Source organism: Mastigoproctus giganteus, chromosome 4, assembly GCF_048544385.1.
Source record: "Mastigoproctus giganteus isolate SK-2022 chromosome 4, ASM4854438v1, whole genome shotgun sequence".
Lineage (NCBI taxonomy): Eukaryota > Metazoa > Arthropoda > Arachnida > Uropygi > Thelyphonidae > Mastigoproctus > Mastigoproctus giganteus.
In genome coordinates, this window is record NC_143578.1 from 241,210,272 (window position 1) to 241,234,030 (window position 23,759).

General features: G+C 36.1%; 1 protein-coding gene across 1 annotated transcript in view; it reads right to left on the minus strand.

Moving 5' to 3' along the window:
• Positions 1-23,759, minus strand: part of LOC150087564 (signal peptide peptidase) — a 153,391-nt gene that overhangs the window by 20,928 nt on the left and 108,704 nt on the right. The window contains exons 9-10 of the mRNA XM_090371252.1: positions 19,228-19,330; positions 2,788-2,873 (exon numbers count right to left, since the gene is read on the minus strand). Coding sequence (XP_090227378.1) covers positions 2,788-2,873; positions 19,228-19,330 — 189 coding nt within the window. The remainder of the gene's footprint in view (positions 1-2,787; positions 2,874-19,227; positions 19,331-23,759) is intronic.

The window sequence follows — 23,759 nt, forward strand, 5'->3', positions numbered from 1 at the left end:
TTCCATAAAAGTAACATCCTAAAAATGAAATGGTATTTACAACACGGAGAGCTGCTTGTATTTCTAGCTGACAGCGGTACTTGTTTTTAATTGCCATAACTGATGAAAATGTCTTTTCACACATATATGTAGTTGCGAATGGAATTAAAATTTTGATGGCCTTTTCACTCAGCACTTGGTACTCACTTTTTATGGAAAGCCAAAAATGAGATCCTGTTAGGGACAAGTGGAATTTACCTTTGAAACTGCTGTCAGGAGATAGAAGTGTTTCTTGTATGTTTGGTCAAAAAGAAGTAAACCTTGTCAGAACCATTCCTTTGTCAAACGACACAGTTTCCAGGAGAATTAAAGATATGGCCTGTAATATTAAGGATCAACTCATTCAAGCTATTCAATGTAGCCCATGGTTTGCCATACAAGTGGATGAGTCAACAGACATAGCTGGGCTAGCTCAATTACTTGTTTTCATGCGTGGAAAATTCCAGGATGCAATATTTGAAGATATTTTATTTTGTAAGCCTCTAAAAACTTCTACTATGGGTGAGGATATTTTTAATATGATTGATTCATTTTTTGCCGAAAACAACCTTTAACGGAAAAATTGTATTTCTGTACGTACTGACTGAGAAAAGCAATGAGTGGTTATATCACAGGACTAGCAGGTCATATAAAACAAGTTTCACCAGAATGTAAGTTCACTCATTGTTGTCTTCACTGTGAAGCACTGATAGCTAGATTTGTCCCTGATGATTTTAAGAGTTCTGGATGGAAGTGTACAAATGGTTAATTTCATCAAAACCCGGCCATCGAAGTCTCAACTTTTTTCAATTATGTGTGAAGAAATGGGTAGCCTACATAAGAGATTGCTGCTTCACACAGAAGTACGTTGGTTGTCACAAGGAAATGTTCTTTACTGTTTATTAGAACTCCACAATGAAGTACGCCTTTTCTTTCCATAGAAGCCATTCTAAGACTTAGAATGGCTTCTATGGTTAGCATATTTAGCTGATATTTTTGAAAAAGTGAATATTTGGAACTTATCATTGCAAAGAGACCTAGTGTGCATAGTATTAGGGTCGCTGTGAAGGAATACAGTACTACTGTAAATGCCAGAAAAGTGTTGTGTGCTGTATGACATATTGCATTAGGTTCTGTTGTATGTCCTGGCATTTGGAGGCAGGGCCCCTGGTGGGACTCCACATTGCCTACACACACACACACCACTAGGAGGTAGCCAGTCTGCCCATTATTCTCTGGCTTGTCTCCGCCATGGTCGCCAGAGCTTCCTGGAACGTTGATGTGTTCTATGTTGAGAAGAAAACAGAGGCCATGGTAAAAAATATCTCTCTTTGGAAAAATGGAATTAAAAAGAATAGCTGTGACCAATTTCAGCGACTAGATTCATTTCTTAAAGAAAATGAGCAAATGATTGCAGACTTTGGACACATCAGACAACAAATAATCGTTCACTTAAAGCACTCTTTAAACTCTTATAAGGCAGTATTTTCCACTCCCTGATGAAACGCAAGAATGGATTCAAGACTCCTTCACATTTGATTTGGAAAAATGTAAGCTTCCACTGTCTAATAAAGAGTTCATTGAGATATCTTGTGGCAATAGTTTAAAAAGCATTCATTCCAAAAAAGCCATTGATTAGTTTTTGGATTGGAGTGGAGAAGGAATATCCAACTTTTTCAAGAATTGCAGTCAAATATTTGTTACCTTTCACAACAACTTATTTATGTGAAACTGGTTTTTCATCTTTAACTACTTTAAACAATAAATATAGGAACAGGCTGAATGTTGAAGATGACTTGTGACCTCTTCCTTAGCAAGATAACCCCAACCACTGATTAACTGTGCAAGCATAAATATGCACAACCATCTCACTGATTACCCAGTAAAATGTTTATAATTTTATAAGATTTGTTAAATTGTTTATGTCACTCTGTGTTTATCGATATGTAATTTATGAATACAAAATTTAATGTATGTGTGTGTTTTATTTTATTCTCATTGTTATACTATAACTATAGTTTTATCTATCTATACAAGGGGTATGCCAGTTACATACACATTTCCAGGGGATACACGAAGTTATTTGTTATTTGGTTTTTTTTTTTTTTTTTTTTAGGAGCATTAGCAACTAAGGCCATATTGCTCAGGGGATATGCAGTGGTCATTCCCTGACCTTTCCGCATCCTCTGTATTTGGTGGTCATGGGCTCGAACCCCGGTCTAATCAAGAAGTGTGTGCTACGCACTGCTGCTCCTGCCCACCTGACTACGGAGGTGCCTGATACATGAAGTATAAAAGGTTGAGAACCACTGGGTTAGAGAATCCACTCCATCTTTGAGGCTTTGTTCTTGTGGAAAAATTCACAACACTAGAGAGAAAATTCTCAACTACATAAAAGCATTACTTATTTGATAGCTGCATCATCAAATGTACTGGCCACATTCATACATTATGTTATTTAAAGGCTGCCTTCATCGGCTGATAAGGATGGCATCAGTTTGTTAAAAGCTATCATATTTTATATTTTTATTTGTTTTATTTTTCTTTTAATTGTGAAAAATTATATTTTTAATTCTGAATTAAATATCCAGTTTAACATTCATTCAATGTTCTTGTCAGCAAATCACAGGAATTTTTGGATGTAATCACAGAACAGTCAAAAAATATATATAAACAGTCATTTATTAAAGCAATTCTCTTCTATGTCAAAGACCTAGTTCACAGCTTTATTGCATGCTAAAAAAAAAGAGAAAAAAAAGCAGAACTTACTTAAACAATTCTTTAACGTCACCTTTCAGGACAGCTACGAGGAGTGGAACTCCAATACAAGCTGGTACAAGGTATAGAAGAGCAGGCTAATGTGGGGAGGAAAAATATATATATACAATTATAAGTGCTAGTAATATTCAGCAGCTTGCAATAAGCACTTCTTAAAAATAAGAACAAATCATCATATAATCAAAATTAAACAAACAAAATTAAAATGCACACACAACTTGAATTTCAGTTCCATCGGTTACACTTCGGTTTCAGTTACACTTGGTGCAGGTCTCTTTTTATTATCAGTTCATGTATTGCATAGTGGTTTGTGATTTCTGCCTCCTCCCATAAATAGGTTAAAAATGGAAAACTTTTTATTCTAAATGAAATGTAGCATAAAACGTGATGAAAAATTAAGCTTATGACATATGTTTTTGACTGGCTGCTGTCAGTGAAGAAAACCAGAATAAATTCATTATCCCTTGTCAAATTTCCATCTGTCGTTGTGGAAGTTGATAGCTTAAATAAATTCAAGGAAGTGGACAAACTTTTAGAGGGAATGGATGTGTGAAATTGGTGGTTTTTTTTTTTGGCTGATGCTACATAAGCCCATATGCTTGCATCACATGCCTCCATTACTACTACTTGCAGCAATTTTACCAAATCTCATTTAAGGAATATGTATATGAGGCACATTCATACATTTAAAGCACAAGATGTAACTATATCTTGTGTAAGAGGCCCAGAGTAGGGATTCTTAAAACACAAGGAATGGGTGCTTCTGTACATTTTTTGGGCTCTTTCATCAGTTCAATATAAGAATATCAGGAATGTTTGGGGTTGCTCTTTATCTATGGGTGTTTACTAGTGCCTAGCAACAATTTACTATATGTACATTACACCTATATAATAGGTTCAGCAGCAGACAAAGGAGAAGATGGATCAATTGTGTCAAACCAAGTATTAAAAGAGGTAGGAAAAATTGGCCAGTGCTGAAGTTCTAACAAGAAAAACAGCAAATATAGAGTTAACAGTCCAGGATTGATTTATACTACCAGTGATCTGTGCATCCTTTCAGTATAACAGAATTGAATGCTGGTGATGATTAAAACTATCTGCACCAGTCCTGGGCCTTATCAAACAAAATGAAGTTGATCCTTTGCTCTCTTTCAAAAGGATAAAAAACACAAAAAAGAAATTCTCAAGATTTTAGCACCAGAATAATTCCCAACCACAGAAGTTCCAAGGACACCATGTATAAAAATAAATCTTATAAGATACTAGGCCAGTACTAAGATGAGAATATATAATACCAGTCTGCATTTTATGTTCTGATGTTTTACTACCGATAAGTAATGTGAACTACATTTTTAATGGAAATTTCAAGTTACTTGAAATCTGATCTATCATATCAGAATTTTTTACAAAGAAAAGGAAAAAAATACGGAAGTGCATCTAGTTTATTTTGTATCTTTTAAGATTTTACAAATAGCTTATTTTTATATATGTTGTTGATATAATTCTTAATGATACAAGGGCTACTGAGGCCAAATTGTATCAATCATAGTTTATTAAATACATTATATCTGCAACCAGTTATGATAACATGCCTTGTGAATCATAGTCTTGAAATCCACATAAGGAACCTGAAGTTGCTATGAGAGAGTGGGAAAGGTTGTTTAGCAGCAAGATCAGCACTCTCATTTCCTGGAATTCCAGATGTCCCAGGATCCAACAAAATGTTAGATTGTTTGGATTCACCGCAGGAGATTAGCATTAGCATTAGTAGAGGCATTTGATGCAAGAAAGCAAGCTTATGCAGCATCAGCCAAAAAAAAAAAAAAAAAACCCACTTCCACTTCACCCCTCTGTTCGTTCAAAATACCTGTCCAGCTGAGCCTTAAACTTATTTAGGCTATCAACCTCCACCACAAGGGATGGAAGTCTGTTCCACCAACCAACCACCCGCTGGCTAAAGGCAAATTTCCGCACGTCTATCCTACATCTGTCTTTCCTCAATTTGAATTTATGCCCTCTCAGGTGATTTTTCTGAGCTAGAGGAAGAATCCCATCAGCATTGAGCATGCTTAAACCATTCAAGGCTTTATACACCTCTATCAGATCACCTGGTGCCTAGTCTCCAGACACTGTAATTTGCAAAACTTAAGCCTTTCTTTGTAAGAGCACCCCTTTGTTCCATTCACTAATCTTGTTGCCCTTCTCTGTACTCGTTCCAGCAGCTCTACATCCTTCTTGAAATGAGGCCTCCAGACCTGTATACAGTACTCTAGGTGTGGCCTGACCATCGCCTTATACAATGGAATAATCACCTCCTTATCCCTGCTGGAAAAATTCCTGTATATCATTGACAATACTCCATGAGCTACTCTTGCAGCCCGTCTGCACTGCTCAGAGAACTTCATATCTGCCTGCACAACCACCCCCAAGTCCCTTTCATTCTCTACCACTGTCAGTGTAGTACCACAGAGTTGATACATTGCTCTGGGGTTGCTGTTTCCCATGTGTAGTACTTTACATTTGTCAATGTTAAACTTCATTTGCCACCTCTCAGCCCATCTGCTCAACCTTTCCAGATCCTGTTGCAGCAGCACAGTGTCAGTAGTGTCCTTGACAACCCTGCCAACCTTTGTATCGTCTGCAAACTTGGACATTAAGCCCGATATAGCATCATCAATATCATTTATAAATACAGAAAACAATAATGGACCCAACACTGAGCCCTGAGGGACTCCACTAATAACATCAGTCCACGATGAGCAGTGTCCATTGATTACCACTCTCTGTCTTCTCCCCCTCAACCACCCCTTTATCCATAGCAGCAATTTGCCTCCAATGTCACACTGCTCCAATTTGTGTAGCAGTCTTCCATGCGCAACAGTATCAAAAGCCTTTCTAAGATCCAAGTATATAATATCAAAGTTATTCCCTGCATCCAGTTCTTTTGTGACTGCATCATAGTATCCAATCAAGTTGGTCAGGCAAGACTTCCCCTTAACAAAACCATGCTGTGTCTGAGCTATAACTGAAGTCTTGTCTAAATGATCCTGCAGTGCTTCTTTAACCAGTGCCTCCATTACTTTTCCTGGAACAGAAGTTAGGCTCACAGGTCTATAATTACTTGTGTCAGCCTTTGATCCTCCTTTGTGAATTGGGGTCACATTTGCACATTTCCAGTCTATGGGTACCTCCCCTGAGTCCAAGGAAGCTCTCATAATTATGGCTAAGGGTTTGCTTACTTCCTTTGCTGCCTCCTTTAATATAACTGGATAGATCCCATCCACCCCGGGTGCCTTTCTTGTGTTTATCTTCAACAGTTTCTCCTCCACTTTACTCCCAGTTATTTCAAGATTCTGTAGCTTACTGCTAGAGTTGAATACACCTCTGGCATTCCTCTCGCTGAATAACTCCTCATGTGTGAATGTCGATGCAAAATATTCATTTAGTTTGTTAGCTACCTGAGCAGGATCACCAACACTTGACCCATCAATATCAAGTGGACCAATCTGATTCATCCCCTTCCTTCTAGAGTTTACATAAGTAAAGAACTCTTTGCTGTTTTTCTTTGCATCCCTTGCCAAGGATTTCTCGTAATCTGCCTTCGCCTGCCTAACCTCCTTTGTAACTTGGTTGCATATCAACTTGTATCTATCATAGGCTTCTGTGTCATGTGTTAATTTGTATGTATCCCATGCATTTTTCTTCTCTGCCATATGCCTCATTAGTTCATCTGACATCCATTTTGGCCTAAACCTTGAACAATATTTCTTAGTTGGTATGTAAAGCCTAGTAGCTGAATGGAAAACTTCTCTTCCTCTTTTCCATTACTGAAAACCATTCACTACCTAGAGATGAACTGGTAGTGAATGGTTTTCAGTAATGGAAAAGAGGAAGAGAAGTTTTCCATTATTGCTAAGACTGCACCGAGAGAGTCAGTACAGATTAGAGCACATGAAATGGAATATTCAACAATCTCGTTAAGAGCTAGCGTTATAGTATATAGTTCGGCAGTAAATATACTACATTCAGCTGGTAATGAAGCAGTAACTGTGAATGAAGGAAAGACTACTGCAGCACCTATCGCATTGTGAGTTTTTGAACTGTTTCTGCATATTGTACAGGCATTGCAGTTTAGAATAGCATCAGCTGCATGCAACTGTTTGATATTGGAGGCAGATAAAGTATCCTTCACCCGTTGGCAAAAGTAGTCATCATGAAAGGTGAGCATAAAATCAGGGGGGGAACAGGAAGAGTCGTATCTTGAGAAATTTTACTTAAATCAATATTCCAAGTCTGAAGAATTTCTCTTAGTCTGAGTGCTGTCGGTCGGTTTTCATTTGGCTTAATATCATATTTGGTTTGGTTTTTTCTTTTTTTTTTAGGAGCATTAGCAACTTAAGGCCATATTGCTCCGGGGATATGCAGTGGTCATTCCCCAACCTTTCCGCATCCTCTGTATTTGGTGGTCACGGGCTCGAACCCCGGTCTAATCAAGAAGCATGTGCTGCTCCTGCCCACCTGGCTACGGAAGCGCCCTTACTATCATAGAAAGAATTACTACAGGTATTATACAGATACTCAAAACAAGGATGTGGTGAGAGACCCCCCTATCATAGCTGCATAGTGACACAGCAATGTTTTTCTTCGTAGGTGTAAAAGAAGATCATACACTTCAGCATAAAGGCTTTGAACTGGAGGATAAGTCCTTAAAACTTCCAGGGCTATCCTCAGAGCACTGTGCTGCATGATGTTTAGCTGTTTTAATGTACTTCTCCTAGCTGAGTCATACCAAAGAACTACAATCTAAGCATGAACGGATCAGTAACTCGTAGAGGTGGAGTACCGATCAGCTCCCCATGACACGGACAAGACTGAAAGACTGACTGAAGTATATTCAACTGTTTTAGTCAGGCAGTGCATAGATGAATGTCATGTGCTTGAAAATTCAGCTTGCTATCTAATATCAGGCCCAGAAATCTGATGCTGTTTACTAGTGGTATCAGATCAGACTATTGATTAGCTGTAGTTCAGGATGGGGGTGGAGAGCACGTCACTTACAAAAGTGAGTGGCGTTAGATTTATGTTCTGCTAGATGATATCCAATATGTGAGGTCCAGAATTCAATTCTATTTATGGCAAGCTGGAGTTGACATTCGATGATGTTCATGCTTTGCAATTGGCAGGAGATGTCTCGGATCATGTTTTTGACTCAAATTGTGAATAACGTTGCGCTCAATATAGATCCCTGTGGTACTCCTAGATGGTAAAGGTCCATAATAATATAGGGTTGCCAGGTGGTGTCAACTGCCTTTTCGATATCTAAGTTGACCGTGACTAAATGTTGTTTCGTGACAAAGGCACTACAAGTATTGGATTCAACTATGATAAGTACATCAAGAGTGGATCTCTTCTTACGAAAGCCACCTTGATGATCTGATAAAAATTTCTCTGATTCTAAGATCCATGTAAACTTCGTATGTACTATTCTCTCAAAAAATTTTTCCCATGCAACTTATTGGTCTATAATTTTGAACCAAAGAAGAGTCTTTGCCTGGTTTTAGCATGGCACGAATGAAAGAATGACACCAGGAACGAGAATAAACATTTGCTGAGTAGATCCAATTATAGAAAATTAGTAGAGTATATTAGTCCTCTTCAAATTAATGTTTTAGCATAATGAAGTAAATATTATCTGGGCCGGCAGCACTACCTACCTATACATGTTTGCTGGGAATGACCGTATTTCTGACATTTAAAGCAACGAACAGGATTTGAAATGTGAGGATCCAACAGTTTAATAATCTGCTTTAATTGAGGATGGTAAGTCTGGAGTGCTGAATGTCAGAATGATGAATCAATTTGGATTGAGAATGCCATCTTTTTTGGTCATAATTCATTTCACATTTATTACTTTTTGACTGCAGAGTTCCTGGAGTTCTTCTTCGGAGATTTGTAATTAGGTTCTACTCGCTGATGACACCTTTCAATGAATTTAAGGTTTTGAGGGGAGTAATTGATACTGTCAACCCACCAAATGTTGTCGTTAACAGCCACTCAAAATGTTTTGAGGTGGCTGTTTCAATCAGATCTCCATATTGCAGTCTTTTCACCATTTTCTGTGATCTAGCAATAGATACTAAATATTTTTGAATTAAGAATGGTGATAGCTTGCCCAGAGATTGGGTAGATAGAGAAAGCATCACCAGGAAATTTGGTAAATCTTCATGAAACTGTGCTTCCCTTCAAAGCCTTTTGGGTTGATTGGAGTCATGGTCGATGTCAGAAAGTTGTGATCTTGAGCTCGAAGAATCTAAAAGTGGATAATTGCTTATATCCTTGCCACAGGAAAGGAAGGCATTAGCAGTGCCACCTGGTGGCCAAATAAGAGTTAGTAAGAGTATTAAATTAAAGAAAAAGGTACTTTCCTTCTTCTGGGCTCTCTTAGTGCTTTTAAGAAAGTAGAGTTACTTAACAGAAAAGTTTATTAAGAGAAAACAATGAGTCGCAGTAGAGAAAAATGCTCTTTATACACATGAGAATCGCTTGTCACCCAAGGCCTATTTTTATATAAAATATCAACAAAAAATACATAAAAACAGAAATACAGATGGCTACATCCTCCTATCAAGCATCGATGACCACAAACACTAAACAGGATCAAACTTGTGCAGCTTGTATCGTTGACCATTCCTCTTTTTCACAACCAGCAGTATTGGCCATAATATTGACATTCAATTACCCTTGATAACATCTTTTTATTTATTTTACTTCCTGATGGAATCTTTTCCCTTGCTCTTCGCTTAAACTACCTAAGTTATTTAATGTTATTTCATACCTCTTATCTGTAAAATCCTGGCTGTGAAGGGAAAGTGCAACACCTTTTAACATTGTAACCAGCGACGATCGAATGTTGTTACAATAAAGATTTTTTCTCTCTCTCTCTCTAAATTTTCTAGGAAATATTTGATATGAAATTGCAAGAAATGTACCTTAACTTGTTTGCAGCATTTACACACACAGGTAAAACAGCACTAGGAGTGATGTGTCATTATTACTGCTACAGTAGTAGTAATAATAGCAAATGATGCCAGAAAGCAAGCTTATACACATCAGCCAAAAAAAAAAAAAAAAAAAAACCTACACAGTTGACCCATCCATACCCTCCAAGAATTTGTCTAGTTCTTCCTTGAATTTATTCAACACATCTACCTCCACAACAGATGGAAGCCTGTTCCAACAATTAATCACCTGCTGGCTGAAAGCAAACTTCCCCACATCTAACCTGCAACCATCCTCAACTAGAATTTATACCTGGTCGTGTTTGTAGTCTCAGCAAGTGGAAGAATACCATTAACATTCAGTTTACTCAATCCATTCAAGGCTTTAAACGTCTCAATCAGATCTTTCCGCAGGTGTCTAGTCTCGAGACACTGCAATTTTCAGAACTGAAATTTCTAGGTAAGAGCACCATTTTTTCCCCCTTCACCAGTCTGGTTGCTCTTCTCTTTACCTATTCCAGCAGATCTACATCCTTCTTAAAGTGAGGCATCCAGACATATATAGTACTGAAGACTGTGGCATTATACAAAGGGATAATAACCTCCTTGTCACTGCTAGCAAAGGTTTTGTATATCATTGACAAGACCCCATGAGCTGTCCTGGCAGCATGTCTGCACCATTCAGAGAATTTCAGGTCTTTTTCATTCTCCACTACCATGATTGTAGTACCACAGACACAATGATATAAAAGGTACTGCGCATATGGATGCAGTACCTTGTATTTGTCAATGTTAGAAACTTCAACTGCCATTTCTCAGCCCATTGACCCAATTCTCCCAATTTTAAGCCTGATACACCTTCAATATCATTGATAAATATAGAAAACAACAACAATGGGCTCAGCACTGAACCCTGGGGAACTCCAACAATAACATTAGTCCACGAAGAGCAGTGCCCATTGATAACTACTCTGTCTTCTTACACTTAACCGTCCTGTTATCCATAGCAGTAACTTACCCTCAATGCCACCTTGTTCAATCGGGTACAGCAGTCTTTCAGGTGCAACGGTATCAAAAGGCTTTCTGAAATCCAAGTATATGATGCCAAAATTACTTTTTTGCATCAAGTTCCTTGATCACTGCATCATAGCAACCTATCAGATTGGTTAGACAAGACCACTCCTTAACAAATCTATGTTGTGATTGCAGTATAATTGCATGGCTGTTCAGATGGTCCTGCATTTCTTTAACCAGTGATTCCATTATTTTCCATAAAACAGATGTTAAGTTAACAGGTCTGTAATCACTCACATTGCTTTTTGACCCCACTTCATGAACTGGGAATACATTCAGACATGTCCATTCATAGGGCCCTCCTGGATCTAAGTATGCTCTAATAATTATGGTAAGGATTTGCTTACCTCCTTAATATAATTGAATAGATTCTATCCACCCTTTTTTTTAAACAAATTCTCCTCTTCTTTCCTTTCAATTATTACAGTCATTTAGCTCATTGTTAGAGTTTGACGAAATTCTGGCATCCCCCTTCCCTAAAGAATTCCTCATGTGTGAATGTAGATGCAAAATACCCATTCTTGTTGCCTCTCTAACATCAATAATTAACCCATAGACATTAAGTGTCCCAATGTGATTCAGCCCCTTCCTTCTACTGTTAATATAAGAATATAAGTATTTGCTGTTTTTCGTTGCATTCTTTGCAAGAAACTTCTCATAATCTGCCTTACTTTGCCTAACCTCCTTTGTGACTTGATTACAGACTACTTTATATGCATCCCATGCACTTTTCTTCTCTGCCATGTGTATCAATAGTTCATCTGATATCCATTTTAGGTCTAAGCCTTGAACACCTCAATCAAATATTTCAGTATTTCTTTGTTGGTATGAAAAGCCCAGTAGCTTCTTTGATTACTTCCCATTTAGAATTTGCTGTGGAAACTTCATCAGTTGGTCCCACTGCATACAATTTAAAAACTGTCCAAGACCTCTGTAGTCACTTTTACGAAAGCAAAAGCCTTTCCCTTTACTCTTGACAGTGGTTATGTCTTTAATTAAATTCTACATTAATACACTACACTGTGATCACTGCCAACCAATGGGTCTTTTACCTGTAGATTCTTAATGTATGAAGAATCACTGTTAATAATCAAGTCAAGAGTATTGCTTCCTCTTGTTGGCTCTCTAACATGCTGCTATAGAAGAGTCATCCAAGAAATCCACAAAAGTCTTGCTAGTGTATGAGTGATCATCCTAAAAATTCCAGTCAATATCTGGAAAGAAAACCCCCCATTATGATTTGCTGGCTCACTCTATTTTCTCTGTATATGAGCAGTCATCGAACAAGTGCCATAAACATAAAGACATGAAATTTAACAACTATTCAATCCTGGAATGCTTGGAAACAATGCTTGTGTTGATGCCAGTTTATGAAGGGCATCAACATGAATAAATATGAGTTACACGAATAAACTCTTTTTTATTAAAATTTTAAGATTTGTTCTGATTTATGTCTCAGCATAAAACCTTTCAGCAATGAATTCCAAACTTTTAATTTTCAACCATTATGTATGAATTTTTCAACATCCCAAAAATTACGGCACATTGAACAGGGTGGCAGCCAATGTTCCCTCTAATTTTTCTTACAGCTGCACGGTGCAGAAATGCACCTGAGTAAAAAAATTTCAGACAACATTAAATATGCGCAATATATTTACAAATTGTTTTAATTATAAGTAGGGACATGCATAATAATAAAAAAAAATGTTAACAATAAATTTACACTTTACAGTTATTTATTTTTCTTGGAATTTTTCTCTTCTGTTCTTTGTAGAAGTCCATACTTTGTAGACATCATCTACATTTATTGTTGCACCATTAGCTAAATGCAATTTGATTCTCATAAGATCACTTAAATGATCTTCGTGTATTCTATTTTGATTTTTTGTTTTAACTGAATTCATAGTGCTAAATCCTCGCTCGCAGTCTGCACTTGATGCTTGAAATGTTCCCATAATATTATAGAGAATGGATATGTTACAAAACTCCAAATTTGTAAGTACGAAACATAAAATGTCACTGAAAGTTTTAAATGTTCCAGTTTTAGTTTTTTCGGCAATTATAAATTTTAATTCCAAATATTCTTCTGATATTTCAGAAATAACATCACTTTCGCTATTTGTAATAAATCGTGAATATTTTTTTGCAAGGCGTATCACATTAAGTTTCCAAAAGCCAAAATTATCGCTTTCATTTGAGATAGCATTAATATCAAATACGTTCCAATTGTTTAATTCTTCATCAGGAAATCTGTTATCTAAGTGATCACATACATGTCTGATACACCGAATTATAGCTGCAGTGTCAACATCACTTTGAATTTTTGATAATACTTCTTTCACATTTTCACTCCAGAAAATATTTTTTCCAAGATATTGGCTTCTTTGTTTATTTTAGCTTTAACATATTAATGGGCATCAATAATGTTTAAACAACTTTTTTGTAGATATTTGCAAAGCAATGCAAGTCTCCAAATACATCATTGAGCGCATTTAATTCACATATTGTGAATTTGTTAACATTATTTACTAATAGGATCATTACATTCGTTAACCTGCTCATTGCAATATTTGATTAATATTTTATAATTTTTTTTTTTTTACTAAAGCATCAACTGCAAAATGTCTGGATAACCATCTGACTTCATTTAATGGTCAAAAAGATACAACATAGTGTTCTGTAACCTGGGCTAGTTCTTCTAATTTTCCTTTTTTTATGCTGGACCTGCTAAACATGTGTATACAGTTCTAAGCAACTTCTCTATATCTTGCACAAAAGATACATTTTTCCATTCATCATCCAATCCTAAATCTTCTCGGTGAACAATGTTGTTCAGATTGATGTAATATTGCCTTTTTGAGAATTGCTGCTACTCATTTTTTCCTTCCAAGCATAACACTTGCTCCAGCTGACGTGAACATCACCACCTTTTGAATACCAAGATTATATTCAACGTAAAAAAAATTTATTTTTTCTAAAATGGACATACTGTCACAGTTTGTAAGCTCCAAAATACCTCCAAATACTGTTTTGTAGTATGTTTAATTTTTCACTCGAAATTTAAAATACAAAATTAATACTTTCTGTACTGAAATATCAGTACTTTCGTCTACAATTAACGTGTGGAGAGTAGATTCTGTTCAGGATATTTTTTATGAGAACAGAATTTATACATTCAACAAATTCAAATGAATAGTTTTTGCTTCTCCAATTTTTAGGTATATCCAGTGCTCTTGAGATGGTACACAATGGTATGGCCTACCGGCACCTTTATTAATAGTGACATGTGACATTTGGATGCAGTGCACTCCGAAATTTGTAATATTCCATAAATTTTTTTCACATGTTTACCTACTATTCAAATAAGCTTAAAATTATTTAACTAAATTTTCATTTTTCATTGTCTATTGTTAAGATATTTTCCATATAAAACCGTATATAACCATTTTTATAATTCTAAATTACTCAGTCGGACCTCTGTTTAGCGAAGTCCTTTTATAGTGAATTATTTTGAATTCCCCTTGGAAGTTACATTTAAAATACTTTCTGCTGAGCGAAGAAAATTTTTATATAGCGAACGGATTAGGAGAGAATTAACTCGGTACGCACTGTTCGCATTTCTGGCCTTCAGGAAATTTAGGCAATTAGTGCTGCTGTGCGAATTAAGAGAGCTAAAGGGATTTTAGCTCTCTCATCATCAAGATTGAAAATGGCTGATGATGAAAGGGATTACCATTCTACAACTTAGTGGTACCTGGTAAAACCTATCTGACAACCTGTCCCACACATGGAGAAGTCGTGCTGGTCAACAGTGAGCAGCTCAAGGGGTATTCCCAATGGGCTCTAGTCCGCCTTCTACTGCAGTGGTGTCCAAACTTTTCCTGTACAGGGACCATATTAAAAAAAAAAAAAAAAATTCAAAGTTAGATTTCTTTAGTGTGTTACATTTTCCATATCTTGTTGCACGTAAAAGTAAAATTGAAAATATTTGAAAATTTTATTAAGTACAATATACAATTACATTTACTGAGCAAAACATTTAATGAGAAAATTTTTTTTGATAATTAACAAAATTTAAAATGCTGCTTCAGTTCACTTTCTGGGCAGGCCGTAGGTTGGACACAAATGAAGTTAGAAAATTGTCACTTAGCCCGCTGCTGAACCACTTCGATCCAGCAAAATACTGTATGTCAATTCGTGGCTGCTTCGGAAACGTCATTCAGCAAGGGATATACAAAGAGGAAGAAAAGAAGTCAGCATAGGGTGTCGGATGAGAACTTAATAAAAATTTGGAATATTCTACAAAAACTTTATTGTGAAATTATTTTTACTTATTATTTTTAGGGTCCATAGTCTAATGAAGGACCCTTATAATATCACTTTGTTGTCTGTCTGTCTGTCTGTCCGTTCATCTGTCACAGCATTGTATATCTTGGCAGTGATCATTAACTACTTTACCAATCTTTATTTACATCATCTGCAAATTTAGACATCACGCCCTCTATTCCTTCATCGATGTCATTTATGAAAATAAAAAACAACAGTGTTCCTAATACTGATCCTTGGGGAACCCACTTCTTACATCAACCCAATCTGAGGCATAACCATTTATCACAACCCCTCTGCCTCCTGCCCTGAAGCCATCCATCTAAGGATTTTCCCTGTGATTCCAACCTGTTCCAGCTTATAAAGTAACTGCTCATGTTGAACTAAGTATTCTAAGTCCAGCTCTTGAATGACCCTGTCAAAATAGCTAACCAGATTAGTTAAACATGATTTTCCCTTTACAAAACCATGCTGAGTGTCCTTCAGAATTCCACCCTTGATCATAGTCTCCATGATTTTCCCTACTAGTGAAGTTGGACTAACTGGCCAGTAATTTCCCTCTTCACTCTTAGAACTGCCCTTATGTACTGGAGATACAGTGGCACTTTTCCAATCTAACGGAATCACTCCTGAGTTCAGTAATGCTCTCATAATTAGCCTCACTGGTTTAATGCACTCAATTGCTGCCTCCCTTAAGTTATAGGGTATATGCCATAAACCCCAGGAGCCTTACTGGTCTGTAGGCGCAAAAGTTTTTTTCATTAAATAAACATGTAAAATTTCCACATCATTAATTACATTTTTTTTTTCAATTTCATCTCCATAATTTCTCATTGACATAAAGGGTTTTTCTTCTGTAAATATCGATGCAAAGTAACAGTTGAGTTCATCTGCAACTTCAGCTGGGGTATCTAATACTATCCCACATCCATTACATAAGGGCCCGATCTGGTTCGTTCTTCTCTTCTTTGCATTTATATATGTGAAGAATTCCTTATCTTCCCCCCCCCCCCTCTTTGCAGCTATTTCTCATAATCTGCCTTTGCCAACATAACCTTTTCTGAGGCACTATTACAGATCAATTTGTGCTGTTATAGGCTTCAGTACTTTTTTATTGCTCTGTAACTTTTTCATCTCAAGTAATCTGGCAACTTCATTATTCATCCAACTTGGAATCCTCCTCATGGAGTATTTTTTTAATGGTATATAAGCATTCAAGGATTCTGTAATGAATGTTTTAAAGGTATACCATAATTCAATTGTATTCGCTCTCTGTGAGATATCGACCGAATTAATAGAGGGCATCTGTTGAAATTTCCTTTCCTTAAATTATAACCCATTCCTCTGCCTTTAACTACTGCTACCGCCCTCTCCCTGTCTCTCTTCATCGTCCACCGTAGAACTCTATGATCACTTCCTGCTACTGGTTCCTGTACTGTCAGCCCTATTATGTCATCTGGTTCATGGGCGATGATGAGGTCTAGAGTATTCTTTTCCCTAGTACTTTCCCTGATATGTTGATACAAATAACAATCATCTAGTTGATTTAAAAATTGTCCCCCATGTGGAGTTTCCCTCCCATTTGCTCCAATCAATTAGAGGCAAATTAAAATCACCCATAATAATACATTCATGCTTATTGCCCATTCCATTTGCATGTAGAGGCTCTCATCATAATCTTCACAATCACCTGGCCTGTAGATTACTCCCACTCTCATTATACCTTTGCTTCCAACTATCTCACACCATACAGATTCTATACTAGCATGCAAAACATCTGAATCCTGGAAAGCTTTCGTCGCACTCAGGCTACTTTTGATAAGAAGCATGACCCAGCATTCTATTTTCCCTATCCCTCCTAAATACAGGAATTCCCCGACTTACGTAATACTCAACTAACACAAATTTGACTTTAAGTAAGTTTTTGCCACCCAATACAAACTGAAAAAAAAAATATGGAAATGTATTTTGCATCTGTAGGGATAAATGAAGTTATTGTGAAGGCCAATAACATTGTGTTTTTTTTTTTTTTTTTTTTTTTTTTGTAATTCATTCGAAGTTGAAAATTTCATTTTATTACTAAGCTATTTCTCTCTCTAAAAGGTCATATATTTAAGATAAGAATCAATTTTGTGATATTTTCTAAAGCACGTTTCTGGCGTTCACGACCAAAAAACAAAAACAATTTGCACTTTCCGGTTTATTGGGCTTTTCTGTTAGCACAATCTATTATAAACGGGTAGTAAACTCGATCTTATTGCATTTGCGATAATTCCGATAAGTGGAATTCTGTGGGTTTTTAGGTTAGGTATTATGGTGAAATGTGTTCCCCTTCACTGAAATCTCCAATCATATAAAAAACAAATTTTCAGAAACTTCTCTTCATTCCTATTTATGTATTACAATGACGAAAGAAGAGGGACCAACAGAAAGTGCAAGTGCTGGCAGTGCCAGGAAACAAAACAAAATTGATTTAGAAATGAAGATGAAAATGATTAAGAAGTAAGAAGCAGGACAAACTGTCATTATTGCACAGAAATTATGTCCTGCTGCTTCAACAGTGAATACTATTTTAAATGACAGTGTGCATATAAAAGAACACGTCAAAGGATCAACGACTTAAGATCAACAGTGATCACAAAACAGTGTTCAGGTGCTATATCGAAGATAGAACAGCTATTAATAATATGGAAAATTAGATTCAGAAGCAAGTGCCCTGAGTCCAATGGCCATTCAAGAAAAAGCAAGAAGTATTTATGAAGATATTAAGGATAAGTACGGCGAACCCCAAGCCAAGTCCATGGCAAGCAATGGGTGGTTTAATAGGTACAAGCAATGTACTGGTTTCCAAAACATTAAAGTATGCGGTGAAGTTGTTGGTGCCGATTCTGCAACTGCAGAGAAATTGTGTGATGTGTTGGAAAAAATTATTGATGAAGGTGGCTATTTAATGCTATTTAATGTTGATGAGACTGCTCTGTATTGGAAAAAAAAAAAATGCCGGATCGAACATACATTGCCAAAGAGGAAAAGACAGGGCCACACTCTTTCTTGGGGCGGGAGATTACAGATTAATACCACAGAGTAACTCACCAAGTTTCTATGAAGGTTAATAAAGTTCAATGTGGGCACCTTTTTGTAGCTCGACAGATGTCAAAAATGATACTCGAGCTCTTGCCAAGTGTTTTCCAGCATCTGAGGTGTTATTAGAGCAACTGCTTCAACAATAGGCTGTTTCAAATCATCCAAATCTCGAACTTTTCTCTGGTACACAGTCTTTAATAAAGCCCCATGAAAAAAAGTCCAATGGAGTCACATCCGGAAATCTAGGTGAAAACAGCGTATTATTGAAGCAGTTGCTCTAATAATGCCTCAGATGCTGGAAAACACTTGGCAAGAGCTAGAGTATCATTTTGACATCTGCAAAACTACAAAAAGGTGCCCACATTGAACTTTACTAATCTTCATAGAAACTTGGTGAGTTACTTTGTATAATAACAAAAAAAATATTTTAATACACCTTATAGATGCTGAGATATGTGTGTGTATTTTTGGATACCTCTAGCTGGGACACCCTGTATATGCATGGAATGTGTATCTAAGAAAGCAATGATTAACGTTTATAAAAGCTGTATGTGACAGGCAAAAACATTTTAGATTTTTAGAATTAGCACTAAAATCTCACCCAGAAACTGTGAAATTTGGAAACATCAAAATCTAGGCAGACCAGTGTAACTGAAACTAAGAACAATATACAGAACATAATCACTTTTTATTATCATGCAATACTATTATTTGAATGCAATACCCATATCAAAATTACTTTTTCAGCATATTTCACTACAAATTAAGCTACAGCTATACTGCATCCAGATAAAAAAAAATATATATATAAGAAAGTAGTTAGGAAATCTAAAAAAAATTTAAAGAGTTCTTAGATTTTTAAGAACTCTTAAAAATCTAAGAGTTTGGATCTTGTGATCTAACTATGGTATAATTCAGTAAAGGAAGAGATTATATAAAAAAAAAGTACCTGAGCATGCTTATAATATGACATTATTACTATGGTAGTTATTAGTCCCAAAAAATATGCTACGAAACTGGAGTAAAAATATACATTTCTGCCTCGTTTCAAACTGGAAAAGAAAAAATAATTACACAATTAATCAAATATAAGCATTTGTTTATAAATGATTTTAAATATAACTAGGTTAAAATATGGTCTTAAACTTTATGAAGTATAGCTATTTACTGAGTTATGTAACTAATGCATTCCTGAAATTGGCACACAACTCAAATTATTTTAACAGAGAAAATATTATAATAAGGCTAGGTTCTGAATAAGAATACTGGACTTTTGTTTTTCACAGATGTACTAATAATTAATATTAATATTTGTGCATTTTTAGTTTGCATGTGATTATAATTACATACTAAATCAAGTAATGTGTTATGTGCATGCACACATGCATGTACGCACACACACGCACGCATGTACACGCACTACTTCTATAACAGAACTTGTCCATTTTTATAGACCGGACAAAAAAATTTGAATGAAAAAAATGTCTTTTTAAATTCCAACTACTTTCAAATTATGAAACTACCATAACAAACTGCATAATGCTACATAGTATCAAGCAGCTTGTGATGGTAACTGAACAATTAGCAATAAGTTGACACCACATTAGGAATGATATAACATTATACAGTGGATTCTGGTTATTTGGGGCAAATCTTAAAAAACAGAAACCAATGGAGAAAATAACCAGGGTTTACTTTGCTTAATTGGGACAGCATGCCATTTAATTGGGGCAGGAGACCGCAGCACTGGAGATTACCCTACGATTGTCTCTGACAGTACCACAAAAAAATAAAAACAATTAGCAGTCACCTCTTTATTGGTTTTTTTCTGTTAGTGAAATTATCATAAACAGACAGTAAACTCGATATTACTGAATTTGCGTTAATACCAACAGCTGGAATTCTGTGGGTTATTATGGTGAAATGTGTTTACACTTCGATGAAATCTTCGATTATATAAAAAAAATTAATTTTCAGATCTTTTCATTCCTATTTTTAAAGCTTTGTAACTCATTACTCCGTTCTCGCTTGCATGTATCGTGTTACTTGCAATTTGTGTGTGCCGTGTTCTTTGTTATTGATTGCTTATCTTTTTACTGTTTTAAATTTTAACCCCCACCCACAAATGTCGGTGAACAGGAATGTCAACTAGTTTGTATGTACATATTACAGTACGTATTAATTATTCCGATCATCATGTATATTCTTCTGATTTTCACGTATCATTTAATTTTTTAATTGGTAAGGTAATAAAGGGTAAATTTGTGCTTAATATATCTTTGTTTTTATAGCCTGTGGATAATATTCCTCCTATTTTTGCTAATCAGAATCGCTGTTTAATAGAATTAAAACTCAATTCACAAACGTGATCACAATGAGCAATGCTTACTGCACGTCGTATAGAGAATGGTACATTACTAGGGTTGACTCCATTGTAACGTGATTTGATTGTACAGTAAACCAATTGTAAGGGGGGGGGGGTACATTGTATTTTTAACTATTTACGCAAAACTTCGAATAATTGGGGCAGCCGTTTAATCGGACCAAAATGCACTGGTCCTAATGTGTCCCAAATAACCGGAATTGTACTTCTTCAGCTGACACAGATGGCTATCAGTTAACCTCATCAGTGAGAGGTTGGCACTCCATTAGTGCAGTACTCCAAAATCCAAGATAGCAGATAGCTTTGTTAGACCTTATATCTGCCATCTTCGATTTTTTTAAAGCTGCAGTTTTCTATAATTAACAACTTTTTTACAACAGGACTTGTACCATTTTTTTCACAGAACAGATGTTTTAAATGAAAATACAAGGCTTTAAAATTGAGACTAAAAACCAAACAAAACAAAATATGCTGGTCCTATCAAAGAAACAATTGTTAAGTACAAACAGGCCAAGATATGCTTGGCCTGTTTGTACAAAAAAAAGGATGGTTAAATTGGTACCAGGCTTTAAACCAGAATAAAATAAATGATACAATATATAATAAGAATGAATATAATAAAGGATAAAAAAAGTTAATGAGTGCATTCCATGATGGCAAAATTCAACTACACCCAAACATGGGCAAATGACCTGTACTTTTTTCTTCTTTTTTCCTTTTAATAAAACTCCATGCATGAAAGGAATTAGAACTTATAGTACTTAGTACCATGAGGTGGAATGTCGAGAAGATAAAAGAAGATGCTTGTTAACATTAGATTTGAATTTCTGTAGATTGTAATTTTCAGGAAATAGAAAAGTTGGTTCTGTGAGTTTGAAGTTAGAGAGTAAAAGGATGCTGACACTAGTTGCTGTACATGTTTGGAGTGGTTTTGAAGGGAGAGCCGGGAATTATAGAAGCCAATTCAGAAGAACAGTGCCCATGTAAGTAATTATACAAAAGGCATGCAGCAGAAACAGAATATCAACAGCTGTGAGACAGAGAGTGGAGAGACTATAAGAGAGAATCATTAATTAATCTTAACTGTCTTCTTCTGAATGAAGTCTAGAAGACTCAGAGTTTATGGGCACATTGTTCCAGATGTGGGAAAAATATTCCAGGGTAGTACAGATTTTCAATTTGTACAGAGTGAATAGCCATTTACAATAGTAAAGCAAAAGAGAAAACCCAGTGTTTTAGATGCAGGGGAAGCAATATTTCTGTGCTTATGCAGAGAGAAAGAAGAGAGAGAGAGAGAGAGAGAGAGAGAGAGAGAGGAGAGAGAGGAGAGAGAGAGATGAGAGAGAGAGAGAGAGAGAGAGAGATAAGTCAGCAGAATTCCTAATAGATATGTGGTCTTGTCTAGAAATCTAAATGTCATCGAAGATGAGCATAGGAATCCTTTTTTTGTGAGATATAACACAGGACTGAGTTTTAGAAGGACTGAATTCAACTAAGCTATCTTTGCCCCACTCGAGAATTACCTGCACAACCAGCATTTAAGGAAATGGTAGTGAATATTTGAGAAGTTGAAGCTGTTTGTGCAGAACAAAGTTTCTCAAGCTGGGAGGTGGAATGCAATGTGCTATTATCAGCAAAACTATGGATGGATTTACTATTAATGGAAGCAAGTTGTTAATATACAATAGGAAAAGAGTGGGAGAAAGAACTGACCCTTGGGGAACACCAGCATTAGTGAAGAAGTTAAAAACAGAGCAATCTGGATACCCAATTACAAAATACAGTTGGCAAACTATAAGGTGAAAGCTTATTTAGAAGACCTTTATGCCAAACACAATCAAAAGCCTTTGAAATATCAAAAGCTTCAGTTTCACCACTTTTCCAACAAATCTGTCTATAGATGGGTAACATAAGCGAGTATATCCTCAGTGGATCAACAATCATGCAATCCATACTGCTGATCACTGATCAGATGGAAGGTTTCTAGATAGTTTAACGAGTTGGTGGTTAATTGATTTTTCCATTACTTTGGAAAGAGTAGAAGGACAATGAGATGATACCCCGAGGGTCCTGAGCTGGATATCATCATTCTTCTCTTTCTTGGTGATTCCTTTCTACTTCTGACTCTCTCTCTCTCTCTCTCTCTCTCTCTCTCTCTCTCTCTCTCTCTCTCTCTCAGGGTAACTTGAGAATTTTTTTGGGCTGGTGCAACATAGGCCTCCTCAGGCTTCCTTGCACCATATGGCTAATAATAATTGGATGGGAGGGATTTGCTGCTTTTTTAAGAACTGGCTGGATATGAGCAAATTTCCAAACAGAAGGAAAACACCAGTGGCATAATAAAGTGTAAAAATGTGACACAACAAGAGTAAGCTACACACCTTTCGACACAACAAGAGGCCAACTACATCACCTTTCGAGACAAGGTGTACAAACAAATTTTTGGATTACCAATGGGTTTGAGCCTGAGCGGCTTAATGTCAGAGATCTATCTCTCAACGATTGAGCATATACGTTTGAACCTTTTTGACCCCATATCACATACTATGGGAGGTATTTAGACGATGTTCTAGTTATTACTGATAGTAGTACTATCCAAGACATTTTACATATGTGTAATAATATTCATTCTAGACTCAAATTACATTGGAAAGGGAGGATATGGATACAAAGTCATCAACTTTCTAAATTTCACGCTTACCAGGGACTCGAACAAAATACAATTTAGCATCTATCGAAAACCTACAAACACCGGTATGCTTCTACTTATAATAGCTATCACCCGTTCACCTACAAAAGATCGATTATCTTTAATCACTTTCTAAATGCCTATAAATATTCAACGACAGAATCTGCTTTGCACTCAGAAATACAAATATTAACTAGCAGGTTCTTAAACAGGGGTTATTCCATTGCCACAATAAACCAAATTAGGGTACAGGCTAAGGATAGGATACAAAATACTACACCAACCAACAATAGTAATATCAAAATATACTTTATTTCTGTCCCATATGTTGAACAGTGGCACAAACAGCTTAAAGATTCTTTAAAGATACCGAATTTAAATTGTGGCCAGGCCAATACGGAAGTTACAC